Source organism: Grammomys surdaster, unplaced genomic scaffold (genome assembly GCF_004785775.1).
Source record: "Grammomys surdaster isolate TR1022 unplaced genomic scaffold, NIH_TR_1.0 125946, whole genome shotgun sequence".
NCBI lineage: Eukaryota > Metazoa > Chordata > Mammalia > Rodentia > Muridae > Grammomys > Grammomys surdaster.
The window spans coordinates 1293532-1305988 of NW_021620768.1; the positions used below are offsets into that span (position 1 = coordinate 1293532).

The following is a 12457-nucleotide window of genomic DNA, read 5'->3' on the forward strand; positions in this document are numbered from 1 at the left end:
AAAAAAAAAAAAAAAAAAAAAAAAAAAAAAAAAACAAAAACTTGCTATTCTATGGTCCGGACAGCTGTGTATTCTAATTCATTCATTTGTTCTTCTAAGATTCTGGGGGCCAGATGTGGTGCTTATTATTAAAGGATCCCAACACTCAGGTGGCAGAGGCCATAATATTTCCATGAGATATTCCAGCATAGTGAGAACCCATCTGAAAATAACCAACTAATTAAAGAACAATTAAAAAGGTTTGTTAGGGGTATCACCAGCTGGTGAATTAGACCCTGGTCTCCACAGTCCTGAATGGCAAGACCACCTATGCAGCTGAGCAAAATAGCACACACATTTTTCCAGCACTCAGTAGGCAAAGGCAGGCGGATTTCTGTGAGTTCAAAGATCAAACTGATCTGTTCCAGAACAGCCAGGGTTACAAATAAAGACCCTCACCTCAAAAACACTCTCCTCCCCCAGCCTTATTTATGCACCAAAATCTATTGTAAACTAAAAACTAAAGACAAGAATCTTGTTCCTGCAGAGTTTACTTTGTAAAAAAATTAAAAAAAAAATTAGTAAAGTTGGGCTGTGGTGGTGCACATCTTTAATCCCAGCACTTGGGAGGCAGAAATAGTAAGATCTCTGAGTTCAAGGCCAGCCTGATCCACAGAGTGAGTTCCAGGACAGCCAGGGCTACACAGAGAAGCCCTGTCTCCACAAACCAAACAAACAAGAATGTAACAATGGAGGTATGAATCGGTGTTAATGAGTGCTTGATGAGCACATACAAGCTTGGGTTCTGTCTCCAGCACTGCAAGCTAATGCAAACAGTGATTTTAACATAGATATCACATTCAATAAGACACTCTTAAAAACTAACAGAGCTTAGTGGAGAGCTACTTTAAACTCCATAGAGGAAAAAAAAATATGAGCTGACACCAGCTCAGAGTCATCATGTAAAGAAAATTCAAGCAGAAGTAAACACTCGAGGCAGGTGGATTTCCGAGTTCGAGGCCAGCCTGGTCTACAGAGTGAATTCCAGGACAGCCAGGGCTACACAGAGAAACCCTGTCTCGAAACCCCCCCCCCCAAAAAAAAGATAAATAAAAAAAAATAAAAGAAGTAGACATTCACACATATATTTTCACTATTCTGAAAGCACTTAAAACAAGTTTTTGTTTTTTTGAGACAGGGTCTTAATATGTAGCTGTTGTTGGCTTAGAACTCAGGAGACTGCCTGTCTCTGTAATCCAAGTGCTGGGATTAAAGTGGTACACCACCACATCCCACTTCAACTTTTTCAAATATTTTGGCAATACTCAGAGATTTAACCCAGGACCTCATACAAGCTAGACAAAACTTTTTTTTTTTTTTGGTTTTTCGAGACAGGGTTTCTCTGTGGAGCCCTGGCTGTCCTGGAATTCACTCTGTAGACCAGGCTGGCCTTGAACTCAGAAATCTGCCTGCCTCTGCCTCCCAAGTGCTGGGATTAAAGGTGTGCGCCACCACCGCCCGGCAGATAGACAAAACTTTTTTAAAGTATTCTTATTAATTATGTGTATGTGTTTCATCTGTGGATTTGTATGTTCATGTTAAGGCAGGTACCCATGGAAGGCAAAGGAGCTGGAGTTACAGAAGGCTGTGAGTCACCAGTTATGTGGGTGCTGGGGACAACTGGTCCTCTGGAAAAGTAAACAATGCTTTTAACCACATAGCCATCTTGCTAGTCCTACACAAGCATCTAGAACAATGGTTCTCAACCTGTAGGTTAGGACCTCTTTGGAGGGTTCACATTTTAGATATCCTGCATATTAGGTATTTGATTCATAACAGCAGCAAAATTAGTTATAAAGTAGTAGCAAAAAACAATTTTATAGTTGGAGATCATCACAACATGAGGAACTGTATTAAAGTGTTGCAGGATTACGAAGGTTGAGACTCACCCCACCCCCAAGCCTTGTAGGTGCTTTTCTATGTGTGTGTATGGGGGTTGGGGGAAATGAGACAGTCTCAACATTCGTTTGAGCTGGCTACAAATCAAGACAATTCTTCTGTCTCAGTCTTCTGAGGGGCAAGATTACAGGAAGGTAACTTAATGTATGTCTGCCCTGTTTTGTTCTTGTTTTGTTTTAAAGTAACATCATCCAGTCCAGGCTGCTCTAGAACTTGTTTTGTAGCCTAGGTGAACCTTGAACTCCTGATTCTCCTGCATCTAGTTCTCAGGTGCCTGATTACAAGTCTACACCACATCTGGCCAAGTACTTCTTCACCAACCCACTCTTTGTTGCCTTTTAGTGGAGGATATGGTCTGGAACATCTCCTTTCTCTATGTTTCTATGCAACTGCAGAACGGCCCAAATGTTGGTTGTGGGGTTACAAAAAACCAAAAACAAACAAAAAACAGAAAAAGAGCTGGAGATGGCGCCGCAGTTAAGAGCACTGACTGCTCTTCCAGAGGTACTGAGTTCAATTCCCAGCAATCACATGGTGGCTCACAACCATCTGTAATGTGATCCGATGCCCTTTTTTGATGTGTCTAAAAACAACAACGGTGTACTCATATACATAAATAAATTTATCTTTGAAATTAAAAAAAAAACGAAAAGCAAAAAACCAACCAAACAAACAAACAAAAAAAAACGCCGCTACCACGAACCTCAACCAAACAAAACTATTAGAGACAGAAGACTGGGTAGGAACTGTTCTAGTCTTCAGCTTTCCTTATAAGCAAGAGCTATCTCCAAATTTTCTCTTCAGTGGGCTCCCAATCACCCCCACCATAAGAAGCACCCCGCCCTCAGCCCAGTGGCCTCACGATGATGTAGGCGTCCAGGATGGAACGGTAGAGAGCTAGGACGCGGGTGAGGTCCACAGCCAGTTGCCTTCTCTTCTCACGCGAGAGGCCATGGGCTGAGACGCCCGGCATCCTGTGGTGTGACTGTCGGTGCAAAGAGGAAGGAGGTAAGGAGACACAAGGTCGGTACCACGAAAGCAAGCAACCCAAGCCGGGCTCAATTCTGCAGGCCCAACGCAAAGCAAGAACTCCGAACCCTCCCGACAACACCTCTTCCTACAATCACGTCCAGTTACAAGTCCAAATAACAAGGCGCACTTGGCAAACGTCACGGCTTCCACTGGGCAAAGGCATTTGCGCAGACGCAGCGGCGTCTCGATGACGTCACAAAAGCGCGCCCAACACCAGCTTACTGCGAGGAGGTAAACTGTAGGTCCCGCCCTCCCTCCCGGAAGTGGGACCACGGTTCCGGCGCGCTCTGTTCCGCTTCCCGCGGCTCACCACCTTCGAGTTGTACCTCCACGGGGCCCGAGGGGCCGGGGAGCGCATCCCGCCCCCGCCCCCACCCACGCCGCCGCCACCCCCACCACCGTTGCCGCTGCTCACGCACTCCGAGTCGCTGGCCTCGCTGCCTGAGGTGGGGGCGCTGCGGGCGCGTGTGCGCCGGCCGCCTTCCCGTTGCCGCCCGCGTTCTTGCCGTCCCGGCATACGTCGGCGCGCGCCGGCGCCTACATCCGGCTCCGGACGCTTGCGATCTTAGTGGGACCCAACTTGGAGGTAGGTGTTCGGGGATGGTTCGTGGACCGTCATGAGTGTAGTGGCCGGGGTGGTCCGTCTGCATTTTCCTCCACGTAGAGTCTCTGCTGTGTAGTGTCACAGGTCTTATTGTGGGGCACAAGTAAGGTGAGGAGATCGCCCCCACGTGGATCCCAGGGAGAGCGATTCCTTATTTGCTCTCCGTTTTATAGCATGCTGAAGATTCCTGGGTGATCCTTATCTATGATGTTTCATCTCACCACTGACAAACGTACTTAGAAGTTTCATCTCTCTGCTGTTTCAGTACTCACTTGTTTCGACTTTGTAGACATGATAAAGTTCGATCTCGGTGGGTCCCACTTCTTTTTATCGCCAGCCTTAGCACCCTCACTTTATTAGGTATATTATTTCCGTGTTTTGTTTGTATTTATATATGTGTATCGCTTAATTGCCTGGGGCCTTCAGAGAACAGAAGGCATCTAATTTTTCTGAAACTGGAGGTACAGATCCTGTGAACTACTACCACGTGGGTGCTGGGAACAGAACTTAACATCTCTGCAAGAGCAACAAGTTATAACTACTAAGTCATCTCTCTCCAGCCCCAGCATCTTTAGTTTTTAAAATGACACAAGATCTGAAGAGGGGAAACTGAAAGAGGAATTTTAAGTTAGTTTAAACTCAATAGTATAACAGGAAGCCTTAATTCACTAATACAAATAGTTAAGAATAACAGCTCAGCTAGCTTACTAACCCAAGGCCGTCACAGGGGATGCAGAGCTAGAGAAACAAAGGTCAGTTGAGTGTTCCGGGAGTCTGTTCCCGTGGTGTCTGACTTAGCCTTCACTAGAAAAACTCCCACCAGAGGTTCCAAGGACTTTCGAATTAAATCCAGCCAGATGGTCTGTTGACTCAGATAAGTATTCACACTGGGTCCCAAGACCACGGGGACAGAGACTATTCTCGTGAGATTTGTCAAACCTTTTCCTGGGATCTGCTTACACACATTACAGACATTTGAAACAACCAATTGTGTGTGACTACCCACAACCCTCTCCCTCCCCACCCCCAGCCTTTGCCTATAATAACCCTAAGCTTTTGGGCCTTGAGGTCGATAACCCCTACCTCCTGTGTGAGGCACATATCAACCCAAAGCTTCGTATATTAAAGGACCTGACTCATGTAATTACAGCAAGACGGTATCTGGAGTGTCTTTGGGGTCGTGTCCTTCCTGGGTCTCCCCCCTGGAAGGGTCTTTCAGAAACAACCCTTTTAAGACCAACCTAAAGGTAGGGGCTTCATTAGTTATCCAGGCTTTGGGCTTGTGGTAGTAATCACTTAAGTTTTCCAGAATTGGTCTTCTTTTTCTCTCAGGCCTATGGTGTAGGTATCAGGATTACTTCTGTCCCCAAGGCCAATTGCAGACCTCCACATGTTGAACTATGGGATTCCACAGAGAATGAGACTCTCATCCTTTTGCTGTCAGTGAGCCATTCTTTCCAGCTTTCTCCCACCATCCACTGACCTCATGTCTACCATACTCCTGAATTTGGACTTTGGGGAACCTTCGAAAAAGGCATTTGGAGGAAATGCCAAACATCAACGTTTTGTCAAGAAGCGACGGTTCTTGGAACAGAAGGGATTTCTGAATAAAAAGAACCAACCCCCTAGTAAGGTGTCTAAGTTGAACTCAGAACCTCCAAAGAAAGGGGAAACTTCAAGAGTAGATGGCATTTTGAAGATCCTTCCATGCCCAAAGAAGAAGAAAGAGGCAGCTGTCTCCAAGAGGGACTCAGAGCATTCCAAAGACAAGAAGGCATCATTGTCTTGGCTGACCCCTGCTCCTTCAAAGAAGACTGAGTCTGTGGTTGGTAAAGTAGATTTGCTAGGGGAGTTTCAGAGTGCCCTTCCAAAGATTAAGAGCCACCCATCTCGCACCCAGAAGAAGGGCTCCAAGAAGAAGCCCTTGAAAAAGAAAATTGCTACAGAGAACTCCACCCAAGCTCAGTCAAAGGATAAAAGCTCCAAGAAGAAGCCCTTGAAGAAAAATGCTGTACAGAACTCCACCCAAGCTCGTTCTGAGGATAAGTGCCCTAAAGTCTCTCAAAATATGCCAGGGAAGATGGTGGCAATAGACTGTGAAATGGTGGGCACAGGACCCAAGGGGCGTGTTAGTTCCTTAGCTCGATGCAGCATTGTGAATTACAATGGAGATGTGCTTTATGATGAGTACATCCTCCCGCCCTGCTATATCGTCGACTACCGCACCAGATGGAGTGGCATCCGGAAGTGCCACATGGTTAATGCTACGCCCTTTAAGACTGCTCGGAATCAGGTGAGAGCGTGGGACAGGACAGTAGAGAGGACTCTGGAGAGGTCTTTGAGCAAGTGATGTTCTGGGGAGGTATCAAAGGATGGTAAAGGGAGGGAGAATGACGTCACATGATTAAGAAGGCTTCCTATTGGAGTAAGGAATTGTTTTTGTGGCTACTGTGACAAAATACCTGAGCAAAGGAATTGAATGAATTTATTTGGGTTCAGAGTTTAAGGATTTCTTCCATTACAGTACAGACATTGTGGCAGCAAGAGCAGGATGTAGCTACTGAACAGTCAGGAAGCAGAGAGAAGTGAATACTAGCTCATCTGTTCTTTTTTTAGTCAGCCTAGGACTCCAGCCAATGGAATGAATAGGTTTTGTTTGTTTGTTTGGTTGGTTGGTTGGTTTTTTGTTTTGTTGTTGTTGTTGTTTCAAGACAGGGTTTCTCTGTGTAGCCCTGGCTGTCCTGGAACTCACTCTGTAGACCAGGCTGGCCTTGAACTCAGAAATCTGCCTGCCTCTGCCTCCCAAGTGCTGCTCTGTCTCCCAAGTGCTGGGAATAAAGGCGTGTGCCACCATTGCCCGGCAAGTAAACAGTTCTATCACAAGTCCATCCCTGTCCATCATACTTTTTAGCCAAACCTTCCATCCTTGGTCCTCATAATACAAACTGGATTTAGTTCAATTTCAAAAGTTTCCATAGTTTCTAACAGTCTAAACAGAGTCTCTGAAACTTAGGCAGACTCTTAGCTGTGAGCCCATCACATCAGAAACAAAGGCTGAGTGTGATGGAGCACACTTTTAAACCCAGCACTTGGGAAGCAGAGATAGGTGGATCTCTGTGAGTCCCAGGTCACCTAGAGTTACATGGTGAGACCCTGTCTCAGAACAAGTTTAGAGATGCCTTATTGTGTAGAGTGCTTGCTGCACAAGCATAACGAATGAATCAGAATTCTAGAGCCCAGCTGTCTTAGTCAGGGTTTCTATTGCTCTGATAAAACACCACGACCAAAAGCAACCTTAGAGGAAAGAGGGTTTATTCTAGTGATAGTCCAGCCCGAGGGAAGTTAGAGTGGGAACTCAAGGCAGAGGCTGTGGAGGAATGTTGCTATTAGCTTGCTCCTTCCTGCTTGTTTAGCCTGCTTTCTTGGTAATACCTGCCTGGGGGTGGCACCACCCACATCACATCACTCACCATAAAGAAAAGGCAACAGGTCAATAAGGTTCTCTCTTCTTGGGTAAATGTCTCAAGATGACCTCTGTCAACATAACAGACATATCATTGTTAAATCAACTTTCCTTGTTGTCCCCAAGATGCCATTTTAATATCAACATCATGATATAAAACATACTCCAGCCCAGGCAATGGTGGCGCACGCCTTTAATACCAGCACTTGGGAGGCAGAAGCAGGTGGATTTCTGAGTTCGAGACCAGCCTGGTCTACAGAGTGAGTTCCAGGACAGCCAGGGCTACACAGAGAAACCCTGTCTCAAAAAACAAGCAAAAAGAAAACTACTTCCTAAGTGCTATCTGGCTTTCTCCATTTAAATGAAGTGAATCTTTCTGTGGGCAGGGTCTTGCCCTTTATTCACTCGCCCCCTTGTCCCAATGGCGGTATCACTTTTCATAGCCTGGAACTTGAATGTATGGCATATACTCCTTTCCCCATACATAAAACTGTATTTTCCTGCCATATTTTAATTTCCTACTTGCTGCCTCTCACTGTAGATGTGGATAAGAGCAGTGAGCAGTCGTCTTACATAGTGTTGAATAGTTCCCTATGTAAAAATATCTCTGCCAAACAAATTAGTCCATTACTCTAGTTCTTCTCTAATCCACAGCTCTAAGCTCCTACATTCCCTCCCCAAACCAGCTCCAAAGGCCTAAGAGCTGCATGATCAGTGTCTAACTGTTCTCCTGCCATGAAGAGACCATGGCTAAGGCAACACTGAATAAAAGAAAGCTTTTAGTTGGGCTTGTTTACAGTTCTAGAGGGTTTAGTCTATGATCATCATGGCAGGAAGTATACCAATATGGCGCTGGAGCAGTAACTGAGAACTTTACATCCTGATCCACAGACAACAGGCAAAGAGAGACAGACAGTGGATTTGGCATGGGCTTCTGAAACCTCAAAGCCCAAGCTCACCCCCAGTGACAATATCTATACCAAGACCACACCTCCTAATAATTTCTAATTAAGCCACCAACTGGGCACTCAACATTTAAATACATGGGCAAATGTTGGCCACAGTCAGGTTTATCACAGCAATAGCCTCACCCCTCATTACTGTCTTTCTGTATTACTTATTGTTGTGATAAAACTAGTTTAAAGAATAAAGGGTTTATTCTGGCTAATAGCTTGACAGTTCAGTACACCATGGCAGCTGGAGTATGAGGCAGCTGGTTGGTTACCACCAACACTTAGTGTGGGTCTTCCACCTTAGTTAACTCAGTCTAGACACTCCCCCACAAACACCTCCACAAGGTTATCTTTACCTGATTCTAGATCTTGCCAAGTTGACAAGATTAGCCATCATAAGAATGCTAAAGTCAGGAAGTTATTCCTGGTGGTGGAAGTAATTTTACTAGTTGAGATCCAGTGTCTAGTGGAATTGACTTCAAGAATGAGTAGCCAGCGATGATAGAAGTGATGACGTGAACAGAAGAACAACAACAGGTGTGAAAGAAGCAGGCTGGAAGTGTTTGTAGCAGGAGGCAGAACTTTTACAAAAACAAAATAAAAAGTAAAAGCACCCTGGAAAGATGGCACTGCAGTTAGACACCCCTGCTGCTTCAAGAGGACTTGAGTTCAGTTCCCAGTACTGATGTGGAGATTCATCCTCGACCATCTGTAACTCCAGTTCCAGGGCTGCCCTTCTGGCCTCCTTGGACATCAATCACACATTGATGCACATGCATATAAAGTCAAACTTTGTTTTGAAGCTGAATTGAAACATAGTTGTATTGTTGGTGAGCATCTGGGTGTCATGTAGTAAGACATAAAAGACACATGGTTTGTAAGGGGTTCTCATTCTTCACAGCTAATAATCAAGAGTGGAGGTAGGGTGAGAACAATAGAGGGCACGAGAGGCTGCTGGTCCCGGGAGGCCACCAGAGGGCACCATTGTTCTCCTTTGCGTTTGAGGAACTTGTTCTTTGCTTTCTCTACACACGCTTCCAGTGATTCTTTTTCTCTGACAGGGCTTTACGTAGCCCAGGCTGGCCTCAGACTGGCTTTGTAGCTTAGGATGATTTTGATCTTCTGATTCTCTTGTATCTATCTCCTGAGTGCTCTGATTATAGCTATGTGCCACTACACCTGGTTTACATAGAGTTGGGGGATACAACCCAAGGCCGTATGCATGACAGGCAAGCACTGTACCAGCTGAGCCACATCCCCAGCCCCTCCAATGATTCTTTTAATGCCAGACAGTCCACTGAAGGAGGTTTATCAGGTGTTTTTTAAAAAGGAAGGAAGTACCAGGCATTGGTGGTGCACACCTTTAATCCCAGCACTGAGGAAGCAGGGGCAAGTGGAGCTTTAAACTTGAGGCCAATCAGGACTACACAGTGAGGTTTTTCAAAAACAAAAGGAAAGAAATGCCAAGGCACATCCTCTCTACAGGGCACAGTTGAGCAGATGTGTGGGAGAGGTCCTAGCTTCAGTAAGGGCAGCCAGGGGCCAGATGAGATGCAGATGGTGCTAGGTAGGAGACTGGGCAGAGCACCTACAGCAGATGCTTACTGACTGAACCTACCTAGGCAAAGACAAATTGTGGTTTTCATCACAAAGCTTTTCACCTTGCTTATGCTGGGGTTATGAATCTGAGATGAGCCCAGATGCATCACTAGGTGGGTCCCCTGAAAGCTGTCTAGGACTCTTGCTGTTTTCAGTATCCCATTTTGAGTATGGCCTGGAGAACTTGTAAGACTTTAAATGCCAAGACGTTAGTTGGTTTCAAGACAAGTATCCAGAAAACCCGATCTGCGGCGTTACTCTTTAGATGGCTATGGTTTGTTTTCTTTGATTTCTTCGGTGAAGATGGAGTGTACCTGAATATAGAGGCTAGAGGATAACTTGTGGAAGTTGGTTCTCTCCTCTCATGTGGGTCTCGGATCAAATGCAGACCATCAAACATGGTGACAAGAATCTTTACCTTCAGAGTCCATCTCATTGGACTTTTTCCCCCTTGAGGCAAACTCTCATATATCCCAGGCTAGCCTCATGCATCCGGTCTAGTTTTAGACTTTCTGTGGAGCCAAAAATGACCTTTAACTTTGGTTCTTCCTACTTTTACCTCCCAAGTATAGGGATTACTGGCCTGTGCCAATGTGCCCAGTTATTGCAGTGCTGGAACCCAGGGTTTAATGCATGCTAGGCAAGTACTCTGAGCCACATTCCCAGATCCAACCCTGTTTTTTTTGTTTGTTTGTTGGTTTGTTTTTTGTGTTTTGTTTTTGTTTTTGTTTTTTGGTTTTTCGAGACAGGGTTTCTCTGTGGAGCCCTGGCTGTCCTGGAACTCACTCTGTAGACCAGGCTGGCCTCGAACTCAGAAATCTGCCTGCCTCTGCCTCCCAAGTGCTGGTATTAAAGGCGTGTGCCACCACCGCCCGGCTTGTTTTGTTTGTTTGTTTGTTTGTTTGTTTGTTTTTTAAAGATTTATTTGCCAGAAGAGAGCATCAGACCCCATTACAGATGGTTGTGAGCCACTCTGTGGTTGCTGGCGATTGAACTCATGACCTTTGGAATAGCAGACAGTGCTCTTAACTACTGAGCTATCTCTCCAACCCTGCCAACCCTGTTTTTTTTGAGACAGGGTCTCATGTAGCTCAGGCTATACTATATATGCGGTCTGCCTGCCTCAGCTTTCTTTGTGCTGTGATTGTAGGTTTATATAACCTTACCTAGATTAATTTTTTTGTAAAGATTTATTTTTAATTGTGTGTATGTGTTTTTTACATTTGTGTGTAGTGTCTTCAGAGACCTGAAGAGGGTATCATATCCTCTCAAACTGGAGTCACAGGCAGCTGTGAGTCACCCTACATAGGTGCCAGGAGGTGCCAAGAGCTGAACTCTAGTCTGCGTGCAGAGTACACACTCTTAACTGCTGAGTTATTTCTTCAGCCCCATGATCAGCATCTTTATGTTCCATTGGAAACTAACGGAAGCAGCTAGGGATAATGATCGGTGGTAGAGCAGTTGTTTGGCATATACAAGGCCTCAGGTTCTTCGGGGATGGCAGCCCAGGGGAGAATACTGATAACCATTGTTGGGATGGAAATTAATAAGCATGTAAGGAACCTCTGGTGATATAGATCCAAACAGGATTACACAGCAGTTCTCTAGGGAAAGGAGAGATGAAGTTCTGAAGGAGAAACAGTTGTGGAAGAGGGCATTTCAAGAATGGTGAGGGTAGAGGTGGTGGATGGTATGTTGGTGATGGCTATGTTGGGCCTTCAGGATATAAGGAGCCCCACCTTTGAGTATGGCTTCTCATTACCTCCTTATATGCCTATTCCAGATCTTGAAGATACTCTCAGGGAAGGTAGTAGTAGGGCATGCCATTCACAATGACTACAAAGCCCTACAGTACTTTCATCCCAAGTCCCTCACCCGAGACACTTCCCAGATACCACTTCTCAACCGGAAGGCTGACTGCCCAGAAAATGTCACTTTGTCACTGAAGCATCTCACCAAGAAGCTGCTGAGTCGGGACATCCAGGTAACTTCTCTCCAAGTGCCCCCACCAAACGTGACCCAGTAGTCTCCCTGTCTGTAAGGAGAAATAATAATTTTTGGGCACCTTACAGACTATAGCTAATGATACAGTGGGAAAAGAAGACCACTCAGACATTGCACATGTTCAGGAGTCCAGGACAGTGGCCACAGAATATCGAACTGTGGGTACATGTCACCCAGAACATTTCTGGGAGTTGAAACTTAGAGATGTGTGGGGGAGGAGGGCCCCTGTAGACTTCTAACTACAATTCATAAACTATAGAAGATAAAGTATAGATGACTAGCAGGTTGCAGGGAGTCCAGAGTTGTCTGAGAAAAGAAACAGTTCTTGTCTTCATGTTCTTTTCCATTTTAGGCTGGAAAAAGTGGACATTCCTCGGTAGAAGACGCGCAGGCCACAATGGAGCTGTACAAGTTGGTTGAAGTCGAATGGGAACAGCACCTGGCCCAGAATCCCCCAGAAAATTAGCACTCCCAGGGAGAAACATGCAGTAGACCAACCCACAGTTCTGCAGCTTCTCCCCTGTAGAAGCTAGAATCATTGGGGAGAGGGGCTTGACCAGAGACATAATACCCATTGAAATTTCATCTCAGCTATTATGGTCGCTGTGTGGTTAAGTATCTCATGGAAGAGGAAAGCTTTCATGTTAAAACCCTCCTCTAGGTCAGGCAGGTGGCCCACCTGTAATCCCAGATACTTGGGATGCTGAGACAGGTCATAGATTTAAGGTCTGCCTGGACTACAGAATTAGTTCTAGGCCAGTGAGACCCTGTCCTAACATAAAACAAGGGCCAGGAGTAAAGCCCAGTGCTAGAACTTAGCATGCATATACCACTAGGTACAGTCTCCAGTAGTGGAGTGGGGGA

General features: G+C 45.5%; 2 protein-coding genes across 5 annotated transcripts in view; one reads left to right on the forward strand and one right to left on the reverse strand.

Moving 5' to 3' along the window:
• Positions 1–3821, reverse strand: part of Rrnad1 (ribosomal RNA adenine dimethylase domain containing 1) — a 9260-nt gene extending 5439 nt beyond the window's left edge. Inside the window, exons 1-2 of one of the 4 annotated variants that reach the window (XM_028753061.1) lie at positions 3390–3821; positions 2801–2923 (exon numbers count right to left, since the gene is read on the reverse strand). In XM_028753061.1, the coding sequence (XP_028608894.1) occupies positions 2801–2923; positions 3390–3620 (354 nt within the window). In that variant the 5' untranslated portion in view covers positions 3621–3821. Of the gene's footprint in view, positions 1–2800; positions 3123–3389 lie in introns of those variants that run through there. The other 3 variants (XM_028753064.1, XM_028753062.1, XM_028753065.1) reach the window with 3 other exon arrangements.
• Isg20l2 (interferon stimulated exonuclease gene 20 like 2) lies at positions 3309–12183 on the forward strand. The gene is made up of 4 exons (XM_028753066.1): positions 3309–3556; positions 4907–5867; positions 11373–11573; positions 11946–12183. The coding sequence occupies exons 2-4, from the start codon at positions 5061–5063 to the stop codon at positions 12057–12059; spliced, it is 1122 nt and encodes a 373-aa protein (XP_028608899.1). The 5' UTR covers positions 3309–3556; positions 4907–5060; the 3' UTR covers positions 12060–12183.
• The last annotated feature ends 274 nt before the right edge of the window (positions 12184–12457 follow it).

What these genes read in the sequence shown, in the direction of transcription:
- Isg20l2 (XM_028753066.1), top strand. Translation starts at nt 5,061, where the DNA reads ATGTCTACCATACTCCTGAATTTGGACTTTGGGGAACCTTCGAAAAAG. An exon ending in TTAAGACTGCTCGGAATCAG is followed by an intron (nt 5,868 to 11,372) that starts GTGAGAGCGTGG and finishes TGCCTATTCCAG; the next exon opens with ATCTTGAAGATACTCTCAGG. An exon ending in TGCTGAGTCGGGACATCCAG is followed by an intron (nt 11,574 to 11,945) that starts GTAACTTCTCTC and finishes TTTCCATTTTAG; the next exon opens with GCTGGAAAAAGTGGACATTC.